Genomic DNA, 22,985 nt, shown 5'->3' with positions numbered 1-22,985 from the left:
CTACTCAGGGCATGGTAGGACTGCTGCATAATCCCACTGAGAAATACTTGTGTAACAAGATCTCATCTAGCATGGAGGGGAAAGGATAGTGTTTCTATGAAATGACGGCTGTGCATCTCCCTAAGGTGTTTTTTGCATGGTATGGTGAAAAACCCAGCGTGCCGGAGGGTTTATGGAAGCCTCTGCCAGACTTCTATGAATTATGGATGAGATGTCTGCTGCTAGCACAGACATGAACAGCAAACTGTGGAGCTTCTGAGTGCCTTCAGTCTCGGCATTACAGTAACAGACTCTTTTTAGAATCCACTAGCAACTCAAAGGCCTGCTCTGAGCTCTTAATGTCTTTAGAAGTTACAGGTGCTGCTCATTTCCATGGTTAGGACAGAGTGAGGAGGCTAGGAATAAGTGGTATAACTGGGAAGTTCTAAATGTTGTCCAAGTCTTCATTCATTTGTTCGCAGCAAGAATAATGTAATGTACTCTAATTCAGTTTATTCATCATCTTTCACCTGAATGCTGCTGCATTTTTCTAATCTAGGTATGTGCTAGTCTGGCCTTAGTGGTTGGTTTGTTTGTTTTTATTTTTTGTTACTTTTGCAAGGGAGGGTGTTGTCTTTTGCTTCAGCTGTGTAATTTTTCATTTGTTCCAGTATTAAAATAAGCCAGTTCATTGTCTGAGACAACCCTGAATAGTTCATGTGCCCTTTGTACGGAGCAAGCAAGGCGAGAGATTATTTTAAATAGAGTATAAAATATCTTGAGATAGCTGCTCAAACATGCAGCCTAGTCACAGCAGACCAGTTCTGTTGGGCTTCTATCAGATGCTATAAACAGATGCTCCTTCTTTTAGGAGCTCTGTGTTTTTTACCGTCAGCTATATGCAGAACAAAATTTACAGAACAAAGGATTGGAATAATGACAAAGGATCTGTGATACTGCCCTTTCTGTACAGGTCAGCCAGAGCTGTGAGGGACAGATCCTTGTTTGTAACTGTGGTGTCACTGGAATGGTTTATTGATTCTGTGCCTTGCATCTCCAAGTACAAAGCTATTGTGTAGGAAGAATCCCACCCCTCAGCCCGGCAGGGTGCAGGTAGGGCTCTGCCTTCACTATTGCCAAGAAGAAATTGCTGGGAATGAGGTTTGCCAGTTGAGGTAGAGGCTTGCAAACTGACTCTTGGCTTTCTCTACAAGAGAACCTTTCTTCTCAGACCGCATAGAAATGGAGGCCTCAAAGACAGTTTGGAGCAGTTTCGTGCAATTTGGCTTAATTTTCTGGGGATTTAAACCTTTAAGCTTAACCAGCGTAAGGAAGATTTTTGGAATAACTGTATTAATAGAAGATGGAGAAAGCTGCCATAACCCTTCCTCCAGTCACTGGGATTTGGTCTCATCTTTGTCTTTTGGGTTTGTTTATTCACAGCCTAAACTGAGGCACCCTCAGATCTCTGCAGTTCCCAAGCTGTAGACGCAGGAAGTTATGCGTCTTCAACCTGTAGCAGCATCTTTGTCAAGGTCACATTGTTAAAACCAGGATAACTGATCTGCAGCTCAGATCCCTATCCACCTGCTTGCTTTGTGCTGTGTGCAAAAATCCTAGGTGGAACTGCTTTGCAGGGCAATATGATTTGATTTACTGAGCTATAGTTTGTCATCTTGCCCTGTCTTAGCCTTCCCTCTTCTGCTGTAATCAGAAGTTACCTAGATTTAAAAAAAAAATCCCTTTGAATAAATGATAACGAGCAGAGGGCTGAATTTGCCTTTACTGCAAGCAGGAAATCCCATCTTTGGTATGTGTCAGCACCTAAGCAAAGGGTACTAGAGGGAAGTGTTATTTGTGCTAGGTATGTGACCCTTTTTTGAGATCCAAAGGCCTTTTTAGGTTTTTGCCCTGTGTTCGTGCATGGAGCAAGAAAGGGCCTTTTTGTATTACTGTAACAAGAGTTCACACAGGGTTTTTATAGCTTTACAAATAAGTGTGCTGGAACATATAACCCAAAGTGAAGATGAATGCAAGGCCCTGAAAGTGTTAGCAGCTCCAGTTTCTTTCAGTTTAATGTACCAAGGATTGGGGTGACAGAAGGATAATTTATAGCTTGGCGAAAGAGAAGAACTCTTTCTAGCTGACTTGCTGGAACTCAATCCTGCAGCAAACAACCAAAGTCAGCATTACGTCGTGAGCAGTTAAGTGAGGTGACACTTACAGGCTTGCAGAAAGAGGGGTGCTGTTCACAAAGAATTTGTGCTTGCTTAGCAGAGGGGGTAGTTCTGGTGAAGAAATTACTCTTTTATTGAAGGCTTGCCATTACTTTATTGAAGGTAATGTTCAAGTAAGTGTAAAGTGCCAGTAGGGAGTTCTGCGGTAGAGACGAAGATTCCTGTGGTATTGGGGAACTAGGCGCTTGATGGAGCGACTTAAGGAGAGTGCTGTAGTTCTTTGGGACTTTGGTCTGAGGATGAAATTTAGAACACTGCAGCCGGAATACAGTGGACAGTCTTGTAATGTGTCCTCTTACGTGCTCTTTGTGGAACAACAGGAATTGATCCTGTGCTTAAGTCTTAGTTCTGAGCAACAACTAATTGTTGTCACTTAAGTTACCAGTCCTGTGGCAAGTAGGGTGTGTCATACACATAAGTTCTCAGAAACCTAAATGCTGAAATGAATGCCTTCTGACTTTTTTTTGCAAGGAAATGTGGAATCATCAACTGTCTAACAGCCTTGTGGAAGGTGTATGCAAGATATCCTTGCTTGAGATACTATTAAGGGTCCTACTTTTGAAAGTAGATTTCTAGTTTCACTCTGCATTAACTGTTTTTCCTTACCATTTTGCAAGTCTTTTAAAAAAGACCAGCATCAAAGTAGACCAGCATGAGGGAGGTTTAGTGTTTGCTGTACACAGACTGTAAGTGTGCTTTTGAGTAAATAGGAGCTTTTGTCAGCCCTCAGTGTCCCAAATGCCTGTTACAAAACCTTGCATGTGGGATCTGTTGTTTATTCATGAGAAAGGAGAACTGACATCTAGATAAATGAGGCTGTGAAATTAAGAGACAGGAGGACATGGAATTTCCATTGTTTGTTATTGCATGCTTATTGTAAAGTGAGACTAGAGCTAGTTCTCTGATTTTTTGGGCAGTTTTATAGATGGAGCAGTTCTTTGCACATGGAAGTGACAGGCTGGCTTGTTAGTTGCATGGACATCAGTGAATAAATAATTTTTTCCTTGATTGCAGCAAGATAAACTGGGCATCCTGCTTGGTAATCAGATGGTTCTTTCTGTATGGATCCCTTCAGTGCTGTGCCAGCAAGGGACAGGGTTAGAGTGCTCAAAGAACATTGGGGAGGGCCTGAAAATGCTGAAGGAGCTTTCTGTTGCAGATTTCACTGCATGCATTCATCTGCAGGTCGACAGTGAGAGACATTGCAGTATGCTGACAAAAAGTAGACAGACTTTGGTATTGTTTGTTGGTTTGGAGAGGGTGGGGAGGGGAGAGGTGGTAACAGTAATGAGTACAACTCCCAGCTTCCATGCTCTCCCAAACAAGACGCTGTGTAACTGCCTGGGCAAGTTTACGTTAGCTACACCAGGACAGGAATAAAACTAGGTAGGAGATGTCAGGCAGTTTCAAAGTGGACAAAGAAGGACATGCCAACCTCCTTTATCAACCTACAATCAGTATTGTATTACTCGTCCTGTGCACCACTCCCTTGTCTACCCCTTGTCTCATTCCTGTGAGGCCACAGAATGTCAGCCAGCTCCTGGAGTGGGTCCAGATTATTTCATTAGCTGTCACTGACCACCTATTGCCAGGCTACTGCTGAAGAGTTGTCAGCCTTCTCAGCACCTCTGAGATGATAATCCTGAGGTAGCTTTCTGAATGACCTCTTAATAAGCTAGCTAACATTAGGCATGTACGTAGGTATGGTATTATGCTGATATGTAGGATAAAACTGACCTCAGTTTCAGCCAAGTGTTAATGATGTTTTCTTAACTGACTGTGTTCAGTTCTTCATGGATCTTACTTGCTAAATATTTGATGCAGCTCTGAATTTTAAGTGAGGCATGGTTTAGTTGGTTTTGGTACAGTGCTCCCTCAATAGCTCTTATGTGCATAAATGACTTGTTTGCCGCACAACAAGCAGACTCAGCTGGCTGCACACTGTTTTGCTGAGTGCAAAAGTCTTACACCAGCTCTTACTCCAGTTGTCATATATGCTAAGCTGTGGGGTTCCATGCATCTCATCTCATTAAGAGCAATCGCAACTCTAGTCAGCTCACAACAGTTTTTAATCCTTCCTCAAGGCTGATCTCCTCTGAATTTGATTAATGACCTCTGCAGTTAGACTTGAAATGCTGAATTAAAGACTAGAAAAAACACTTCTAAGAAAAGGTAAGAGTATATGATAAAATAGCTTCTCTATCTTCCCTTCTAGAGTAGAACTGTTCTGTAACTACAGGCAACTGGACATACTTGTATATTCCAGTAAATCTTACCATGAGTTGCAGCCTCAAGCAAACAGCAACAGATAGATACACAATTGTCATGGTATCCTCAACTCCTGCCCTCAGTGGCTCCAGACAAGGAAATTGCTTGGATTTGCTTCAGGCCTCAGAGGACAAACTGGGACCACAGGAATTTAATGTTTAGGAAACGCAGTGAAATGAGAGAGGCAGGAGAGTAGAAAAGTTAAAGAGAAAAACTTATTTGTTCTTTATATATGTAATTTATCTTTTAAGAAAATAGAAGTCCAGTTTTTTTCATTAGCTAAATACTAGGAAATGCCCAGTATTCTGAAGTAAAACTTGGCTTCCTGGGTAGTCTTACCGCAGCCTTCTCTGGGCTTTTCTATTACTGCCTCCATTGGCTAACCCCCAGTGGTATTTGTGTGCAGCAGCCCTTGCACAATTTCAGCCCTGTATACTCTATTCACTGACACTTTTGTGAAGAAATGCATTCTGCTTGTTACAGAATAAATGTGCTTTACGTTTACATCTCAAAGTCACAACTTTGCTAATCATCTCCAATAAAACTGCAGCCTTAGGAAGCACTTTCTCCCCTGTCTGCTGAGCCTGTTACCTGACTAAATTAGAATGGACTTCTGTGGTTTGGCTTCCCAGGCTTCAAAAAACCTTAAAGCCAGTTTCCTCACTGTAAACAAAAAATCCCGAACCAATCATAAGGCCATAATTCCTGTTTACAGAGATAAGCCTTTATTGTATGCTATTGTAAGCAAATGGGACATGGTTACGGTTTTATATACAGAGAAGTCTGTAGCATTGGGTTACAATCAGTGGCAAATGAACCAAGATTACAGTGCAGATCTAAGTGTTGTGTACAGTTAATAACAGTGGCTGGCATACAAATCACAACACAGAAGCCAAATGAAGCCAAGTGTACAGGGTACAGCATCACGTGAGGAAGCAACTTAATGTACAAAGAGCATTCCATTTACTTTACATTTGCAGGCTTTTTTGGCTAGTGAGTAGATAAAGCTCAATTTAAAATTCGGTGTGCAGTTATTTTTCTTCCCATTCAACTGCTACCAAATCAAGACAATTTGAATGTTCACGTTACATTTTTAATGCTATAAATAGCTAAGGTTGTTGCCAAATTACTTTATTTGAAGTTGCGTTATTTACAGTATAGTTAGGAATAGTTTAATCATCATTGTTCTCTACAGATTACAACTTGGGAGAAATCTTAAATATTTTGAAAGTAGTTTGCAATTGGACCACAAGGATCTCTTGTACTTCATTTGGAAGTTTAATTCTGGGTAACTTCTTTTGAGAGAGAGACTTATTGGGAAGAAAGATGGAATTATCCACCAAATTACTCATTTGTGGAATTTGTTCATAGTATTTAAGGTTTAGATAGTTCAAAGGTCATACTTCTTTTTATTCAATGCCATATCCAATCTTAGTGTAAAAATAAACACTCTGTCCTCTGTGGATAAATAAATCCATCTGTTGGCTGCAGGTCAGACCTCTATTGGTGAAAGAGATTTTAGAAAAATAGATCTTTTCTTTCATGTTTACTATGCTGACCCACAAAGGAAAAGTGAAATTCATTCAAGTCTAGAAACAGAAATACAGTACAAGTGATTTATAGAATTGCATTCCTTCCCTCTACAAACTTGCTGAGCATGAAACACTGTCCCAAAGCACTGCCTCTGTCTTCTCCTTGTCTTGTAGAAGTAATTGTCATCAGAAAAGTCACATTCTACTGCACTGCCAGATTTCTTGTCTGCCTTCTAGCATGCAGACTCTTAGCAGGGCTCTGCCTCCTGAGGATTCTTTGCTTAAGAATTATTTAGATGGATGAGTGGTGGTAGTTATACAAGGGGGATGTTTTAGCCCAAATTAGCAGCAATTGTTTTAATTGAGTTGACAGATGATGATTTTTGGTGGGTGGAAACTCAACCATTAGGAAAAAAAAAAGCTTATGAGTTGGACTTGGAAAACACCAGCCTTTCCTCAAAATCTCCACTTCCAAGACTGCTTCTCATTGATGTCCTTCTCATTAAGGGGCTGGTACATTTGGCAGTACAGGTTTCATGCTCAACTTTGTCACTAAGAACTGGACAGGACTTCAAAAAGCATACAGCCCACAGGGACGTGCTCTGCTGTAGTATTTCAGTGCTTTTGACAGTCCCCCCACAGCAGTGTTGCTCTCATAGAAGTGCAAGTGTCCCAGAATGGCTCTGGGACAGCTGGAGGATGGGTGACATTCTGGAGTGGAAGTAGTAGTTAAGCACCAGTTGCTGGCCCCTGCAGAGGCTTGAGAGAACAGAATTGCTTCGTAGAGAGTTTGTCGACCTAAAAAGCTTAGTCAGTTTGATCAATAAATATTGACTTAGGGTTAGGATCAGAAATAAGACACTGCACTTTGGAACTGGAAGACAGAGTCAACTTTCTCCCTTTTCCTGTCTAAAAGGAGACTAGCTTTACAACACTTGTCCTTAAGGACCTTTGTGATGTCTGATGTGTAACTCACTAAGCATATATGAATGTACCTGTCCCTTTTTCAGGGAAGAATAAATGTATGACTGGACAAAGCTTCGAGGCTTTTTTCTGTGGTTTCTTCTTTTTTTAAATATCTGTTCTGTGTCATGTTGTCCTTGAAGGCATATTTACCCACTCTTAAATTTTGCAGCATTGCCCAGAGAATGGCTCTGTAGTTGAATATGCCCTCTGCATTACACCCTCCATTTTCTTCCAGTATATATATATTTCCATGCAATAGATGTTGTTAGAAAACTACACTTGTCTTTATCCTGTTATTTTGAGCAGGGAAGCAGTGATACTAGTTTGAAAATGCAGGACATAATCTATATAGCAAATCAGACTTTTGATAATTAAATGCATACAATCACTAACTTTTCAAAAGCTGTACTTTTGAATGCTCTGAATGCTGTTCTTCAACCCACCATTATTCTGCTTGGAGCAGTATCACTTTACGTCTGCTTCTAAACAGTTATTTGTGCAAATAAAGAAGAATACTCTCTCCTACACTGACTACATTTTACTTTGTTAGTTTACAGGATGCCCTTACAGAACTACGGGTTCTTTTGGGAGTGCAGCAATACACACATTTCCCTATGCATAGATCATTAAATTGTAACAGTGCCAGTAGCAAAGCAAAACCTGCCAGGATGTTCTGTTCCTCTTAATTAAGCTTGATTTATATGTGCCTGTTGACTTAAGATGCAGTTAGTGTCCACTGCTGAGATGACACAGTACCCTGAGTAACTTTGTATTGATTACGCTTACACAAGCTTGTGCTTTTCTAAGAACATAGAAATGAGCACAAAGAAAATAAGTAAGTACATCAAGTTGTTTCCATGGAACACTGTTAATCAACTTAGTCATAGCAGCTTCGAAGTATGAAGTTAAAACTTACCTTCTGCTCTACTCCCTTCGAAACAGATGATTGCTATAATTAACTCTCCTCTAGCTTAAAAAAATAGAATTGGATAGAATGTCAAAAAGTGCTTTTCTGGCAAGATTAACTTACTTTTTCATAACTAGTTACACCAATATTGATGACCTGAAATATGTACATTACAACATGTAGTTGTGGAAGCAGTATCTGCTTTCCCTTGGTGCCATGCTGTTCTGTGTAAAATCCAGTTGTCTAGAAGACTGTGGGCATTGTAGAAATAAGTTACTAGTATTCCTTTAGGCAAAATCACTATTATTCCTTTTGCTCCCAAAATTCAGTTGCATGCAATGTACTCTGCCTGGAGTAGTCTCCCTGTTTTGGACAGGGCTGCATCAGGAAATAAGATTTGTTCACTGGATTTCTCCCATTCCTCTTTCTCCTCTAGAAAACCTTACACCCTGGATTTGTTTACTGAATAGAAGAAAAAAAAATTAATTGCCTGTGGCAACATCACTAGAAGCTTTTAGACTGCTATAAGGGTAGCTTAAACCTCTTATCTGATTTCTTACAAACTATGTAAAAAACCAATACCATCTCCCCCTGCTCTTGGTATACTAAGGCTCCTGGTTTTACCACAGACTCTATTCATGGACTTCGAAAAAGCAGTGCAACTTTTCCCCCAACTTGCTATCTATGGTGCTCAACCTTTTAAGACTGGAGAAAGGCATTCTAGCTTCATTTTTGTCTTTTCTTTCTCTCTCTTGTCTCAGCCCATTCTCCCAGGACCAGATGCATTCAGCAAGCCCGTGTTCAAGTAGAAGCTGCACTACACCTCGGCAACTGCAAAGCAGCGTAAGGCACCTGGCACTTCTAGACCCAGGTAAGAGGCAGGAATGAGGATTAAGTCTACGTGCTATTTTGGAATTAAAAATTAATTGCAACTTTTATTCATTCCAACTCCCTTGTACCAATGAATGAAGGATAGCCAATTACATTAAATTAATAGCTTTTAGAATTAGTGTAGCTTGTTCTAGTAGAGATAACAGTCCAGAGTTTTTCACAAACGTGCACTTTTGGCTAGCTAGAAAACATTTTGATGTTTTTTACTTACACAGCATAGAAAAGACTGTACCTTTAATTGTCTTATTGGCACAAACCTTTGGAGTTGTAAATCAGATAAATTCAGTCTCAATCTGTGGTTAAAACTTTTATATGCACTTTAAATTCTTGCAGCTCTTGTTTATCAATGGATTATTAATTAAATGTGGAAGAGAACTCTCCCACTGAGAAGGCTTCAGTCTTTGCAACAGTTTCTGTAGACTAGGCTTCATGGAGTCTTTTAAAGTACACTTAACTACCTGTTGTACAGTATACACGACCTTAGATTGTACAGACTTAAGGCACCAAATACAAGATAAAACAACATCCAAAATAAGAAATTTGCTTCAGAATTGTATGTCTCTATGTACCACTTCTGGACATTCATCTCCTTTTAAACATCAAGGTCAACATGTGGTCTGAATGTGTTCATGCAACCACAGTAATTGGAAAAAAACCAACCACTTTACTGAATTTAAATCTTATACTATGATGAACTCTTCACTTACAAAACTCACATTGCTACTTTAGTAAGGCATTGCGTTGCCTATACAGTATCAGACAGGCCTAGCAGAAAAAGCACCCTTTCTCCTGGAAGACCCCAGGCTAGAGGAACAGATATATATATATATATGTGTCCTACTGATGCTTTTGTATTGTCTTAAACATCAGTTACAGACAAACAATGGAATCAGTCCCATTTCTATGGGCAGAATGGGAAAAAGGAAGATGTTTCAGGAACACTAGGAGACTTAGACATAAATAGCTATGGATTTAGATGACACAGATAAAGCTAAGGAGACATAACTTCTAAGGTTAAGTAATAAAACAACTTTGTGATGACAGTTCATGTCAAACGCTTTATTACTAGCTTAAGTGGTTAATGTTCAAAAGAAAGTACAGGTGAAAGCTGCTGTGACAATCCATAGGCATAGGATTTCAGTGCCAGGTTTCTCCACTGAATTGCTCTAAAATGACTATAACAGAATTTCCACAGTAAGGATCAGATTCACAATAAACTAGATGTGCTAAAGCAGAAGAATGAAACCAATGAGCTGTTAGACAAGCTGTCTCATATACTATAGATAGCAGATGAAACTATAATATCCCTTTGCTTTGAACAAGTCAATAAAGTATCTCATTTTTCAATAGATTTATTCAGCAGGAAGCCTGAGAGGGTCTGTGTCCTGAACATTCAAGCCAAGTTACTTTTTTTTTAAAGACTGTACAGCTCCTCAGTGAGTCCAGCAGAGAGCTCATTTTCATTCTTTTGATGCCAGAGAAGAAAGGTCTTAGTCAGCTTCATGGCTGAGAAGAAGAATCTAAACTTCATATATACATGTCTCATCATGTATCCAGAAGAATCCAGCACAGCCGTTTTTGTAAGCTGCTTCTGTGACTTGAAATTCATCTGAAGCTGGGACATACTTTTCCCTTGATTAAGTAACAGGCAACTGCCTACAGAGAATTTAGCTAAAGGCAAGAAGTTCTAATACTGAATAATCGTATCTGAGCCTACCAAGCAAAAGAGGCAGAGTGAAACTTGCAATTTTGCCTTGGTAAAGACTGAAATACTTTTGTCCACTTGCTTTTCATTTATACAGTTCTGGAGAGATGTTCAGGAGTCCCACCTCTAGACTATGACGATCTGTCAGCTTTCAGCAGTGCAGATGGAGAATTACAAATGAAGCAAGGGACACTGTTTCTTTCAGGGGATCAGTGACTGAAAAGACAGGGACTGCCAGGCTCACTCTCCAAGGACATTGCTGGGACTGGATCAGGGATGGTACATTAAAGCTGCTCACATTTATTGCAATCTTGGAGTTTTAGAAGTGCCAAGAGATTGATGTCCCATAGCTGAACAGCAAACAAACAGGGAATTTTTTTCTTAGACCACCTGAAAAATCTTAACGCCACTCTTCCTTCATTTTTTACTTCCTACTAACATAAGGAACTTCTGGACAGGGAAGTTTTTCTCAATTGTACAGTGAAAGCAAAAAGCCTCAATAATTTCAGAGGCTTTTATTGTGGAAGAACTTTTCCACAATTAAGTTCTTTCAGTGGCTAGAGGGCGTAGTCTTTTATTGAGTAAGACACGCTTTAAATCTTTTTTCCTACCAGAAGGCAAGGGTTCTCAAAGAAAGAATCCTAGTCTCCAGAGATACCAGAGTAGTTTTCACAGATCTTTGTAAATGAGTAGAAGTAGTCCCCTGACACATTAATAAGTTGAAATATTTGTAGGAAAACTTGTTTCTCTGAAACTCTTATAGGCTGACTAGAAATTTTCAAGAATCTAGAAACTTCTATGTAACAATTCCAAAATTTGAGAGAATCAGCTATTTACTGGGATGCTAGAAGGTGATCAGAAAAGGCAGGGAAGGAGGACAGAATTCACAGAAGCAAAGGTATTTAACTGCAGTGAAAGTCACCGCAGCAGGGTTTACAGCACATTAAGTGGGAACCATGACAATTGCTGAATCATCTAATTAACTCACATTGGCTACATGACAGCAAACTATACAGATTAGGAACCACCTACTTGGGCACTAAATTGCCGTTGTGAGGGTTGGATTGTGCACTGTGTCCAACAGAAATTGCTTGGGCAACAGAGGCCGCGTGTCATACATTCCTTCATGAGTTTAGGCTGGCCTCCCTCCATCGAAGTGGCACGCTGCCCAGGAATAAGGTCACCATGTTCCAGCTCCTGAACGTGTGCTTAAGGAAGACGGCAAGCACTGGCAGAGAGAGGACACGATAGCAGGAAGGATCATATACCATGCTTTCAGCTAGCCAAGCTCTCCAGACCAACCTGGTTGTCTTAAAACCTTCTCTAGATAGAACATACCTGGAGAAATCTCGTATGGCTGGCAAAGTAGGATTGAATTCCTACTTTATTAAACACCTTATTTCATCAGAATTTACAGTTGAATATCTGGGAAAATGACAAGCATTCCAGCTGCCACTTACCCAACAGAAGGAAAAATGTTGGTCAGCAGGTATGGTCAGCAGTATGCAGTCCTGAAGGGTTTCCATCTGTAAAACACTGCTGTTTAAAACCACTGCAGCTGGTGACATGGAGGTGCCAACTCCTTGCAGAGCTTTGCACTTTTGGAGAGGAGCTACCAGCTGATTTGTACCACATACATGATAATGCCAGGTGACTCCTGAAGTCATGTGCTGACAAATTTCTAAAAAATACTTCTGTTTAGCTTTCACCTATTTCAGAACAAAGGAAAACAGTGCTTCTAGACCATATGACCTCACAGCAAGGTCGTATCAGTGCTGCGCTTACAGCAGTGCTATAACTGTGTAAAGTCAACTGGGATTAAGTTCTCTGAAGGGGTGATGGGCCAGAGAGAACCACTGTCCTCCATGGGCACTTCAGACAACAGTCAGACAGTGCACCAGGCTGGTTATCCATACATTTCTGCCTCATGTGGTCCCATGAAACCCAAACTGGTAGAAAGGGAAAGCAAGTACCTGCCTGATGATGGGTATGTATGCAAGAGCGGCTAAAGGCAATCAAACGCTGTTGTACCATTGGAACAGTCCGTATTTTATCCCCACTCTGCAAATAGCCTTGCTTCTGTCCATGTTAACTGAGCAGACCACTGGAGCTCGCAGTTGTTCTTCCAAGTCACTGGTAATGCCATCCACCGCCAGTACAGATAACACATTAAACAGGTCAATTCTTTATTGTAAAGCTCTGGCTTCTTTTAATCCTTTAAGTGCCAGACACCATCTCCCAAAATATCACCTGGCTAGCTAAAACTAGAGTTAAGGTGAGTAGTGTACAGGCACAGACTTTCCCTGGTACCCTATTTATATATGTACTAATTGATAGGAATATTTTCAGAGTTCTTTTCCATGAACCAGAAATGCAAACTATAACATTTTTGCTTCACTGAAAAGGTACTACAAAATAGGCAACGACACTAGCAGCTGCATGAAGCATATGGAACGAGGTTTACATATTTGGCCGTTGGGTATATCCAGAAATACAAAGCTCAGTAGCCGTAAAATAGACCTCTAATCTCACAGAAAAGGCACTTTAGACCACGCTCCCGTGAGGAGGCTTTTAAAAGGAAACCTGCACATATTATGCCAAAGAAAGGAGTTTGTAGTTCTGCCTTAGCAATGCGCTTATTGCAACATTGATCAAGCAGATGTTACACAAATTACTCTCAGATAATAGCCTGGTATTTCAGCTAGGTTAAAACCTGGTGTTAGAATTTAACTGCTCTCTCAAATGTCAGTCTATTAGGCACTTAAGGACTCTACATCCGTGACCCTTCAATACACGGGAATGTTTTGCTCAAGTTCCACTGTCAATGAAGCAAGTTCCTAGGCAATCTTGCATCATTTTATCATTGATTCCAAGTGGCTGCAAAAACCAGGATTTAGGAGTCTTAAGTACATGGTGTATCTTGCATGGCAGGAAATGGTGTCTCTCTCATTGAGAAGGGGTGCAGCAAAGGCAAGGGAGCAGATTTCAGATGCAAGTACTTGCATTACAAACAAAAATGTATTAGAGAAATTTCGTATCTTTTCAGTGAAAAAGAGAAGATACAACAAAGTGAGAATTTTAAAAAAGCAGAAGAGTGGAATGCTTCGTATTGTAAAGAGTTAAAAGGGTAATGACAAAAATAAGGAAATTCACAGTCAAAGCCCTTCTGATGGAAACCAATACAAATGGATTAAGCTGCCAAGCACAGGCCACAAAGAAACAGATGAAATAAGAGTCAGCAAGTCATTTTATTAATCAGTCCTTGAACTGGACAGTGCTTGTCAGACTGACATTAGTTAAGCCTAGGAAAGGAATACTCAAGAGAAGTTCATTATGATGCACCTTAACGTTGCCTTGACACATATAAAATAATGTCTTTTGAAGAAAGCAGAGCAGCCTGCTGCTCCGCTATCAGCACTGCTTAGCCTGACAGGCTGAAAGAAGGAATTGAATTTTAAGTGGGCTTCAGACCAAGCCCCAGGTTTGCACCTTGAAGATAACAGCAGATGAAAACCTGCACCCCCGAATGGGAAGGACATTCTGATGGCTCATCAATTGCACCTGCAAATGTAATCAAATGGTTATGTGCTTTCATGGGCAAGTCACTGGTACAGTTCCTTAAGTTCATTTCCCCAGGTGCAAACATATAGGCCACTGGCAAGATCAGGTTTCTGCCAACAGTAGCAAAGCTGACAACATGGAACAGCTATTTTTCTATATCAGCCTGTGAATTCTATCCGGACATATCCTGAGTTATGGATAACCTACACATGCAGTTATTTACTGAATTTGATGTTTTCAATATTGAAATGAAATACAGTTTATTTTTGCTGTTATATTTTGATGCAAAACAACAAGCTTTGGGCCTGATACATTACTACAGATTCCATACCAAGTGTTTTCCTGTTTTACATCAGTATAAACTGTGATTAGTCAGGGGTTTTTTATATTTTCATCTCTGAATTGAGACCCTAAAATGCTAATAACAACATAATCAAATCTCTCCGTATTTTTTTTTAATTTTTTTAACCATTTTTATAAAAAAAGAGTTGTTTCCAGCAACTTCAAGTACTGCAAGTACTGCAATTGTGCAGTACTGTACTATGCAACTTTGCATAATGCAAGGTTATATAAAGGCAAATTAAAAAAAAACCCTAGTATTTTAAAACTACACATATCATGTGCACCATATAGGTCATAATCCAAACCCATTTTAATCCAAGTAAAATATTTGTTAAAACATTTACTACAGAACTGAAAAGAATTATTTATGGATGGCTGTATCCTAATTTCTAGCTTTAGAAAACCACAGCTAAGCAAATTATTCATGCAGAGTTAAATCACTGCCTGCCTGCTTGCCTGCCTCTCCTCCCACTAGAGGAAAGCAAACCTGGCTGCTTCATGAATTAATCTGGCCTAATGTAATTTGATCTCTGCAGATTTTAACTGTAATGTCTTTTATTCTTCATTTGGAGTTTAGCTTTAATAGTTTAGGGAAATAATTTCTTTCTGTATTAGTTAGATAATACCATACATTCCACTTCTCATTTTTATTCCACATACCTACAACCATGGTATGGCTTCAGCGCAGGCCATGACCGTGGCTTTGGTACCTGCCCAAATGTTTTCCAGAGGTACGCAAGGAATGCAGTGCCTGACACACAGCAGTATCAATACAGCTTTTTATGCTACACAAGAGAAAAATATTTGAAGGAGAACAGTCTGTTGATAAAACCAAACAATTTCTTAAAAGTATTAAGTCACATTTCCTTTAAGTGAAGCTGGAGTATTTGAAGTGGCCTTGAAAAATACAAAGTTGGAATTCAGACCTACGTATTACCTGTTTAAACATTTAGTTAAACAAGACATAAGAAAAACGTGCCATATACAAGATTGTCACAGGTATATGAGATTTTTAGAAAAAAGCAATAAAAATATTCTTTAAGCTGAAAATAAAATCTCTTACCTTTTATATCACGATCTCAGCTTACAGTCACTACATTTCTGCTTATTTTATACAAGTGCATATGGCTATGAAGGTCCGGAGAGAATGAGAATAAAGTGGTATTAACCTGCTGATAACTGCTTCAAAGTCTTAAGCTGCAACATATAGATGTTCCAATACCATTTAAAAAAACATTCACCTTTCAGTTATTGCTGATTCACAATCTCAAATTATCAACATACAAATAGTTAAGAGGAAAAAAACTTAGTAAATTTAGAGCAGCAAAGTTTTTTGAACTGGATGTTTACCAAACACTATGTTTTCCTATCATTTGGAGATGATTTTAAGAGACACAAAAGCAATCCATTTGAAAGTCAAGTTCAGGCCTACCCTTTTTGTGCCTCATATTAATGATGTGGGGAAGAGACAGAGAGAGAGAGAGAGAATATATCATTTAGTTAGGTTTTGGAAAAAATATATATTCTATTTTTTTCTTCTGCCTATTGCTACATTTCATGTCTGCTGACACACACAATGGTACAAAGCACTACTGCTTCAAGAGTGACCATTGCAAGTCATTGTAGCAATTTTTATAGGAAACATGCAAATACAGTCATGGTATTAAAATTCTGAAGTATTTAAATAGCGAAAGTAAACGCAGGATTCACTGCTTAAAGCAGGCACTCTGCTAGGTTTTGTTTCTTGGTTTGGTGTTTGGTTCCCCCCCTGCAACACACCAGTCTTTCCCTTCTAATGTAGAGAAATAATCAGAAATATATACACATCTATTGCTATGTACCCAAAGAAAGGACTGTGGCTTGGAGTAAGTATTGCTTTTCTTTAAACGGAACAAAGTTCAAGAAGTGAGAAAAACACTTAAAAAAAAGGAAAAAAGCTCAGATTCCATGTCTGAAGTTGAGAAACCTCAAAACAAGCCACGTTTGTTCTTGCTTTTAAGACATGTACAAAATGCCATTTCGAGCCACACAACCTGATGGTTCTAGAAGTCAGAGAAGAAATCTTGAGGGCCCAAGTGAATAATAAAAGGTGCGATGCTGAGAGGCTGGCAATAGGGACTGTCAATGAAAAAACCACCTACAGTGGGAAAAGAGCAGAGAAGCAAAAACTTCATGTTAATTTCAGAGACTGGCTGAAGCTAAAGCTCCATTTAAATTTCTCTGCTCTTTCAGCTGCAAGTGGAATTTTCATTGTAAAACGGGCACTTTTAATTCTTTGAAGGTATTGAAACATCTAACACTTCCAAGGTTACCACTTTCTAAACAAAGAACTGACAGCTCATTCATATTTTGAGTAAAGCAGAGAAATGTAAAATATGCAGCAAGGGGGCAAGTTTACAATGTGGTTAGTAACTCCCAACAAATGACAAAAAAAAAAAAAAAATGACTTCTATAAATCATCTGAAATGACTGCCATCATGTTGGAAAAGAGCATAGCGCCCTCCTTGTTTTTGAAATAAGAACAAGTTATTTGGCTTACAAATGTTCATCATATACAATTGGTTCAGAGAATATTTTGTTTGAAATTTTACAAAGCTGGGGATTCAAAAAAAGAAAAAGAAAAAAACACAAACTACAAACAGTTGCCAATCAGGGGAACTCCAAAAGAGGGGGGCGGAAATGTGCGCAGAGGAAAGATTCCTTTAATGAATATTTGATTAACAAAAACGGGCTTTTATCAGCCATGCTTTTTCTGCTCCGTGATGGCTTCCTTTCATCCATAGGCCAGCAAAATGTATCGGTGATTTACGAGCACCACTCAATTTGATGGCATCCCCGGGACCCTGCTCTCTATTTCAGCGCTAACGCGTGGATGACAACAGCAGGCTCACCGCTAGTTGTCAACAGATCTATGTTTTTTATTAAAGTACCACCAACACCAAACAAAAGCAAGAGCTATGGCAGAAGAAAAGCCATTTAAGATATAAACACATTCCTAAGCACAAATACTTAAGAGTAACAGCTGCAGTTATTTCCAAGAAAAGCAGCTTGTTACATAAGCCCCCTCTTAATAAGCTTTACTATTTCCTTTCCCTGTGACGGGGGGCGCAGGGGAGGAGGAACTTGACATGCTTTAAGCACCATCCGTACACCCTCTCCAGGTACAAAGCTCCCGCCTCAGCAGCAGGGGCTGCTGGCGAACAGTGCATCGAGGCAATCTTTGAAACGGCATGAACTGAAGCAAACCTACTGAAAAGCAACGGGCAAGGTCTGAGCAGAGAAGTACATCCAACAACGCCGCATATTTTGTAGGGTGATACCTTAATAAAGACTACTCGAATCCCTCCTTTGAGCCCACCGCAGTTTTTATGCAGAAGGCTACAACACACGGAGACAGCCTGGAGCTGGGGCCTGTCCCGCAATGTCGGACTGGGGCACACGCTCCGCAGCGGAAGGGGGATTCTTTCCGTTTGAGCACCAACTCTCAGAAAAGTACTGGCCTATGGCTGAAGTGTGTCACTTTTCACAGCAGCACTCAACAAGAACTGGGACAATTAAATAGCAAGTTTTCATGGGGACCTTGTTGCTGCTTTAGATTCTTATAAATGTAAGGGGGAAAAGGAGAACCCTTTGTTTTAATATAAGATTGACAACTAAAATGTTTTCTGTAGAAATGGTGGATGGAAAAATCAAGGCTGGGCAGACAATCGTAAAAGTGAAGAAGGCCACAAGAACAAGTGCATTTTTTTTTTATTTTTTTCTTTTTTCTTTGTTTTTTTGTAAAAACAGAAAAGAAAGGAAAACAAGCAGCTTTTGAGCTCTAAAGAACCTGATTGTAGCGTTATTGTCGTCCTTTCTCTGGGCAATACGGACTTGACTGTGTATCCCTGGAATTACGTAAGAAGAGTGCTTCTGTGGGAACTTCCTTTGTTTAATACTTATTTCACAGAATGTAATCTAATACAGAGAGACAGGCTAAGATTAATTCCCTTCATTTCATTTGTTTTTCAGTATTTCGTGTAGAAGTGAAAAGCCTTCTTGGATAACTAAGACTGTGTCTAAAATCACAGTTACAGTATGCTGATCTTAAAGATTATAAGGAAACTCAGGTACTGATGCTTAACTATAAAAAATAAGATAAAACAATATTTTAACCCATATTTTACTAAGTTTATTACACACCATAATATTTACAAAGTTAAACGTTAACTGTAAAGTTTCTATTGTGTGAGTTGTTTGTTTGTTGTTTTTTTTTATTTTTTATTTTTTATTTTTTAAAGAACTATGCCCTGCATTTATTAACCCTACAACAAGTACAGGTCATTAACTGAATCTGTGTGACTGCATTAGGAAACAGGCAGTACTCTTGTGTTACAACAAAACAGTTTATTTGTGATCAGTGTTTTATATTCTATACATCCTTCACAAATTTAATTTTACATAATCGGATACTTCATTTAAAACGTAAGATTTAAGCTTCTAGTTCTTCCCTATAACAGAAGGCTGGTATAAGTTATTTGAAAATGAGGTAACATTTCACAGAACATTTTTTTTTCAAGTTTTAGAGAACTAAATTTGCATTTCGTTAAAATCAAAAAGTAGGAAAAAGATGTTTCTTTACAAATGACTTTGCTCAAGTATGTGTTCAAAGAAAACAGGATAAAAAGGCTTTTTTTCTTCTAACATTCTGTACTGTACTGTGTTGTTCAATCAATAGGAATTAGCTTCTGCCATTTGCTAAAAGAATGAGTAGTGGGGAACAGGATAAGTTGGGAATTTCATAACTGGTAACAGAACCATTCTCTTGGGTAAACCTACAGAGAGAAGAAAGGGAGAGGACTCCAAATAAGTTCAGTGATCCAAGAAAGTCAGATAAGAACTTACAGTAGTGTTCTCATTAACCTTTTCCAGATCAGTCAGTCCATGTGATTTTAGGGTGCAGAGTCCCATAAACAGTAACACTTCGACACTATGACTATTTCAAACAGATAGTTAGCTTAAAGCTTGCTTTTACTTTTGTCCTGGTGTTTGGTAAAATTAAAGTAAGCAACGTTCTCAAAAGCAGAGCATGTATTTGGACTTAGGCTCCACTTCATAATCTTTATGATAATTAGTCTCTACTATCTCGTTCTACGTACAGAGTTAATTTCACAGGCCAGTAACAACTGCAGGTACTCTTTAAGACAAGCACTGCTGTGCATAAAGGAGAACTCACAGGGAAACTGTTCAGCAGTTTCGATAAGCATCCAGGTAGGTCAGCCAGAAATCAAGCACCTACAGTAAATTCTGCATCTGCTTCATTATTCTGCATATCCTCTCCTGTATTGAAGTGGCAAATCTGGAAAGATTAATATCTGCCTGATTTGGTGATTATTATAAAGTTCTTGTGGCCTCACAGACTTCTGCACAATTAAATGTTTGTTTGTTTTTTTAATCTTGCCTATTTAAGTTCTAGTATTTAACCTACGTATCCATTTAGAAATCACAAAGCAGCAACAGCAGGTATTCCAGAGCACCAGATGATCAAAGTGAAGTTTCCCAACATGCAACAGCTTACAAAGGCAAAGAGACACGTTTACCTTACAGCCAAAAAGCATTATCCCAGTACTTCGCATCACAATCATAAGACATTAAAAACAGAAACTCTTTATGTGAAAAATGGGGGCATTCAATTCCACAATGCTTTGAAGTCAGTGATATGTCACATATACACAGCTAAGTAATTAAAATCCAGCTCCCAAAATAGGCATCACGAGAAAAAACACAAAACAGAAGGAATGAATGAAAAAAGCAAGAAAAGCTGCAAAGAAAGTTGGTAACAATTGTAGTCGTTTCCTCAGCAGGGACAGGATTCTTCTTGTGTCACTATGTGTCACTGCTTGTAAAGAGACATACATGCAGAGACCACTCATCCTAGTTACAGTCTGTGACTGTTGCTTGGAAAGAACCAAAAGGACTTTTAAAAAATCCGTACCATGAATTAAGCCCTAAACTAAACTTCCGTTCATTTTACCCTGAGAAAACACATAGCTGTTCCTTGTGTGATGCACCACAAAAGACAAGACAGAGAACACTCAATGGGCCAGCACTGCTGCTGGTCTGTCAGAGCACTTGGCCAGCAACGGGGCAGGAGTTGTACACCTTGAACATCGCTTCAGTTCTGCAGGGGAATTGCACACTGAGCGCAGCCTGTGGGCCCAGTCTCCTTCCCCTTTCCACTGCAGGAGTACTGAGTAGGACCAGCTGGTCTTAGTCAAGCAAAATGAACATTTTCAATAAAGCAGCAGCATTCTTCCACTGTTTATAGCTCATACCTCTAAAGGAAAGTAATGAAAGCAACTTTTCAAAATGTTTTTAACTATTATCATGCTATCAGGGGAGTTGGTACTGCCCAAGCTATACAAATTTGAGAGGAGCAAGTATTTGCAACAAATGCTGCAAAAGCTAGAAAATTCATAGTAAATTGCAGGCTTAATTTCCCAGTGAAGAACTGCAGGTCCTGAAACATGCTCAGCTTGTCATTTGAGAGCAGGCTTTCAGCCAGTCCCCGGACAGGAGAGGCCCGTGGGACTGGTTCTGGCGGACGTGCTTTCTGTGTGCCAGGACATATCACTGACTCCAAACGGCTTTGCTCCCATTGCCACATAAACCTCATTCAAAGTAACCAAAAGGGCCGGTTAGAGGTATGCATTGTTAGTCTAGCATAAAAAAAGGCGGTGGGTAGGGAGAAGCTGAGTTAAGAAAAAGCCTTCCATCATAGCTCCCTGATACTAGTTTTTTTACAGTCGTCATGAACCCAGTGCTTTGCCAGCCTAGTATCACTATGTTTCTTGGTAAAAAGCATTTTGGGAAATCACCATGTCCTAGCTTCCCTGCAGTCTGATTGCTAACGGTATAAGCTACACAGAAACCGTTCTGCTTGTCCCAGGCAGCGGTGGTTCAGCCTGTGAGGGTGGGAGGGGGGGGGTCTGTGCACACAGACTTCAGAGAGTCGCAGCATTAAGGGAGCTTTGTCCACAAGCCACTTACACTTGGGACAAACATTTCGCCAATGTTACTGTAATGCCATTTAGATAAATATTGCTCAGAGGTGCTGAAATAGGCCCTTCGGTAGTCTTTGAATGGAGCACAGATTGGCTGTAAAAAGTAAGAAAACTACTTCAATTGGGTTTCAGTATGAAAGGGAACAGGCAATTAGAACAAGCAGTCCTTCCACAGATCAGGCAAAGCATAGGCAAAAAAAGCTACTCCAACCAAAAAAGAACCACAAGGTTATGGCATAAAAGTGTTGTTGTCATGGTTTAAGAGCTTTAATCTCTTTGAATTTCTCCTTGGACTGCCACATTTGGACTGCCACAACAGTTTCTGTATCATTTCTAATTTGTTAATTATTAGGCTATACATACCGTAAGCTGGCGCAGCTGTACTGTACCCATATGGTGCCCCATAGCCTGCAAGAGAAACATAAGGGATGGAGTTTGTTTCTGAGGGTATCTGAAGACAGACAGTGTTTGCACACTAACACCCAGGGAGGGGCCCTTGCTGGTACATGAAGCAGGACCACGGAAAAAACAAACTCACACTAATACGTATAAATATTGCTGAAAACACTAAAATACTTCTACATGGTGGCCTGAAGAAAAAGCTACCCAATGACTTTCTTAATCCTCAGCGCCAAAAAGTTAAATTCTGCATTCATTTCCTTAGCATTTTCTTTCAGCTGAAGCCCTCAAGTCTGTACTGTCAGAGCACGCAGTTAGCATGATCCAGTCAGACATCCCACACTCGCTTAGGTTCTTCCTAAAATACAAATACAGTCTAATGCGGAGAACAGTCATTTTCCTCAACATCCATTAGAAGGAGGGGAATGCTAGATGCCTGTGGCAGATACCACATCATCATCAGTAAAGCTCCTGTGAGTTCTGCTTTCTCTGCCATTTCTAACAGATGAGACAGTTTCACGAGGACATGTGAACACCTAGAGGCAAATCAAGAACAGGATCTTTTCCCCCAGAGAGCTAAAAGTGAGATCTTTTCCTCCAGTGAGACAAAAAGCAGCAGTGGTAAACCCAATCTCAGTTAGTACATCTCACTGGTTCATGAGGGCTTTACAGGGTTTTTTATGGTGGGATCACTTGTGCACATCACAAAAAGCAAGAGATTTCTGAGAAGAGTAGGGGATGAAGAGAAATCATCTGTGAAGGCCAAGGCCAATAAAAGCTTAACAACTACAGCGACTGGGAAATGGAACCTATTTTTGGAGTAATTCCATGCTGGCAAGAAGCATGCCCCTGGCAGGTTAAAGTGTCTCATAAATGACTCCTTAGGCAGAAAGACAGTTCCAAAAACAATGTTAACAGCCATTAAAAATGAATTACTGGTTTTTAATATTTATAATTACATCAACATACAGGAACAATGAAGACAACGTGCTGTCAACTGTGCCAGGAAGCAAGTCTACCAAACAACGGGGCTGTGCTGCTAGTGTGCGTGAACTGCTGAAGGGTGTAATTAGAGCTCATGCTGTAATCTGAAAACCTAAGCATGAGGAATAAAGGTTTTACTTTTTGGAAGCTATTGGATTTGCTTTGACTAAG

At 39.7% G+C, this 22,985-nt stretch overlaps 1 protein-coding gene across 50 annotated transcripts in view; it reads right to left on the bottom strand.

Annotated features, from left to right (window-relative positions):
• STRBP (spermatid perinuclear RNA binding protein) overlaps positions 1-22,985 on the bottom strand; it is an 80,501-nt gene that overhangs the window by 4,126 nt on the left and 53,390 nt on the right. For 12 of the 50 annotated variants that reach the window (XM_074608965.1, XM_074608961.1, XM_074608995.1 and 9 more), the window contains 2 exons: positions 21,795-21,839; positions 16,542-19,202 (listed from right to left, as the gene is read on the bottom strand). In XM_074608965.1, the coding sequence (XP_074465066.1) occupies positions 19,126-19,202; positions 21,795-21,839 (122 nt within the window). In that variant the 3' untranslated portion in view covers positions 16,542-19,125. The other 38 variants (XM_074608973.1, XM_074608972.1, XM_074608976.1 and 35 more) reach the window with 16 other exon arrangements.

This window comes from Larus michahellis, chromosome 15, assembly GCF_964199755.1.
Source record: "Larus michahellis chromosome 15, bLarMic1.1, whole genome shotgun sequence".
Classification (NCBI taxonomy): Eukaryota; Metazoa; Chordata; class Aves; order Charadriiformes; family Laridae; genus Larus; species Larus michahellis.
The sequence above is the reverse complement of the archived record's forward strand: the minus strand, read 5'-3'. Positions and strand labels throughout refer to the sequence as shown.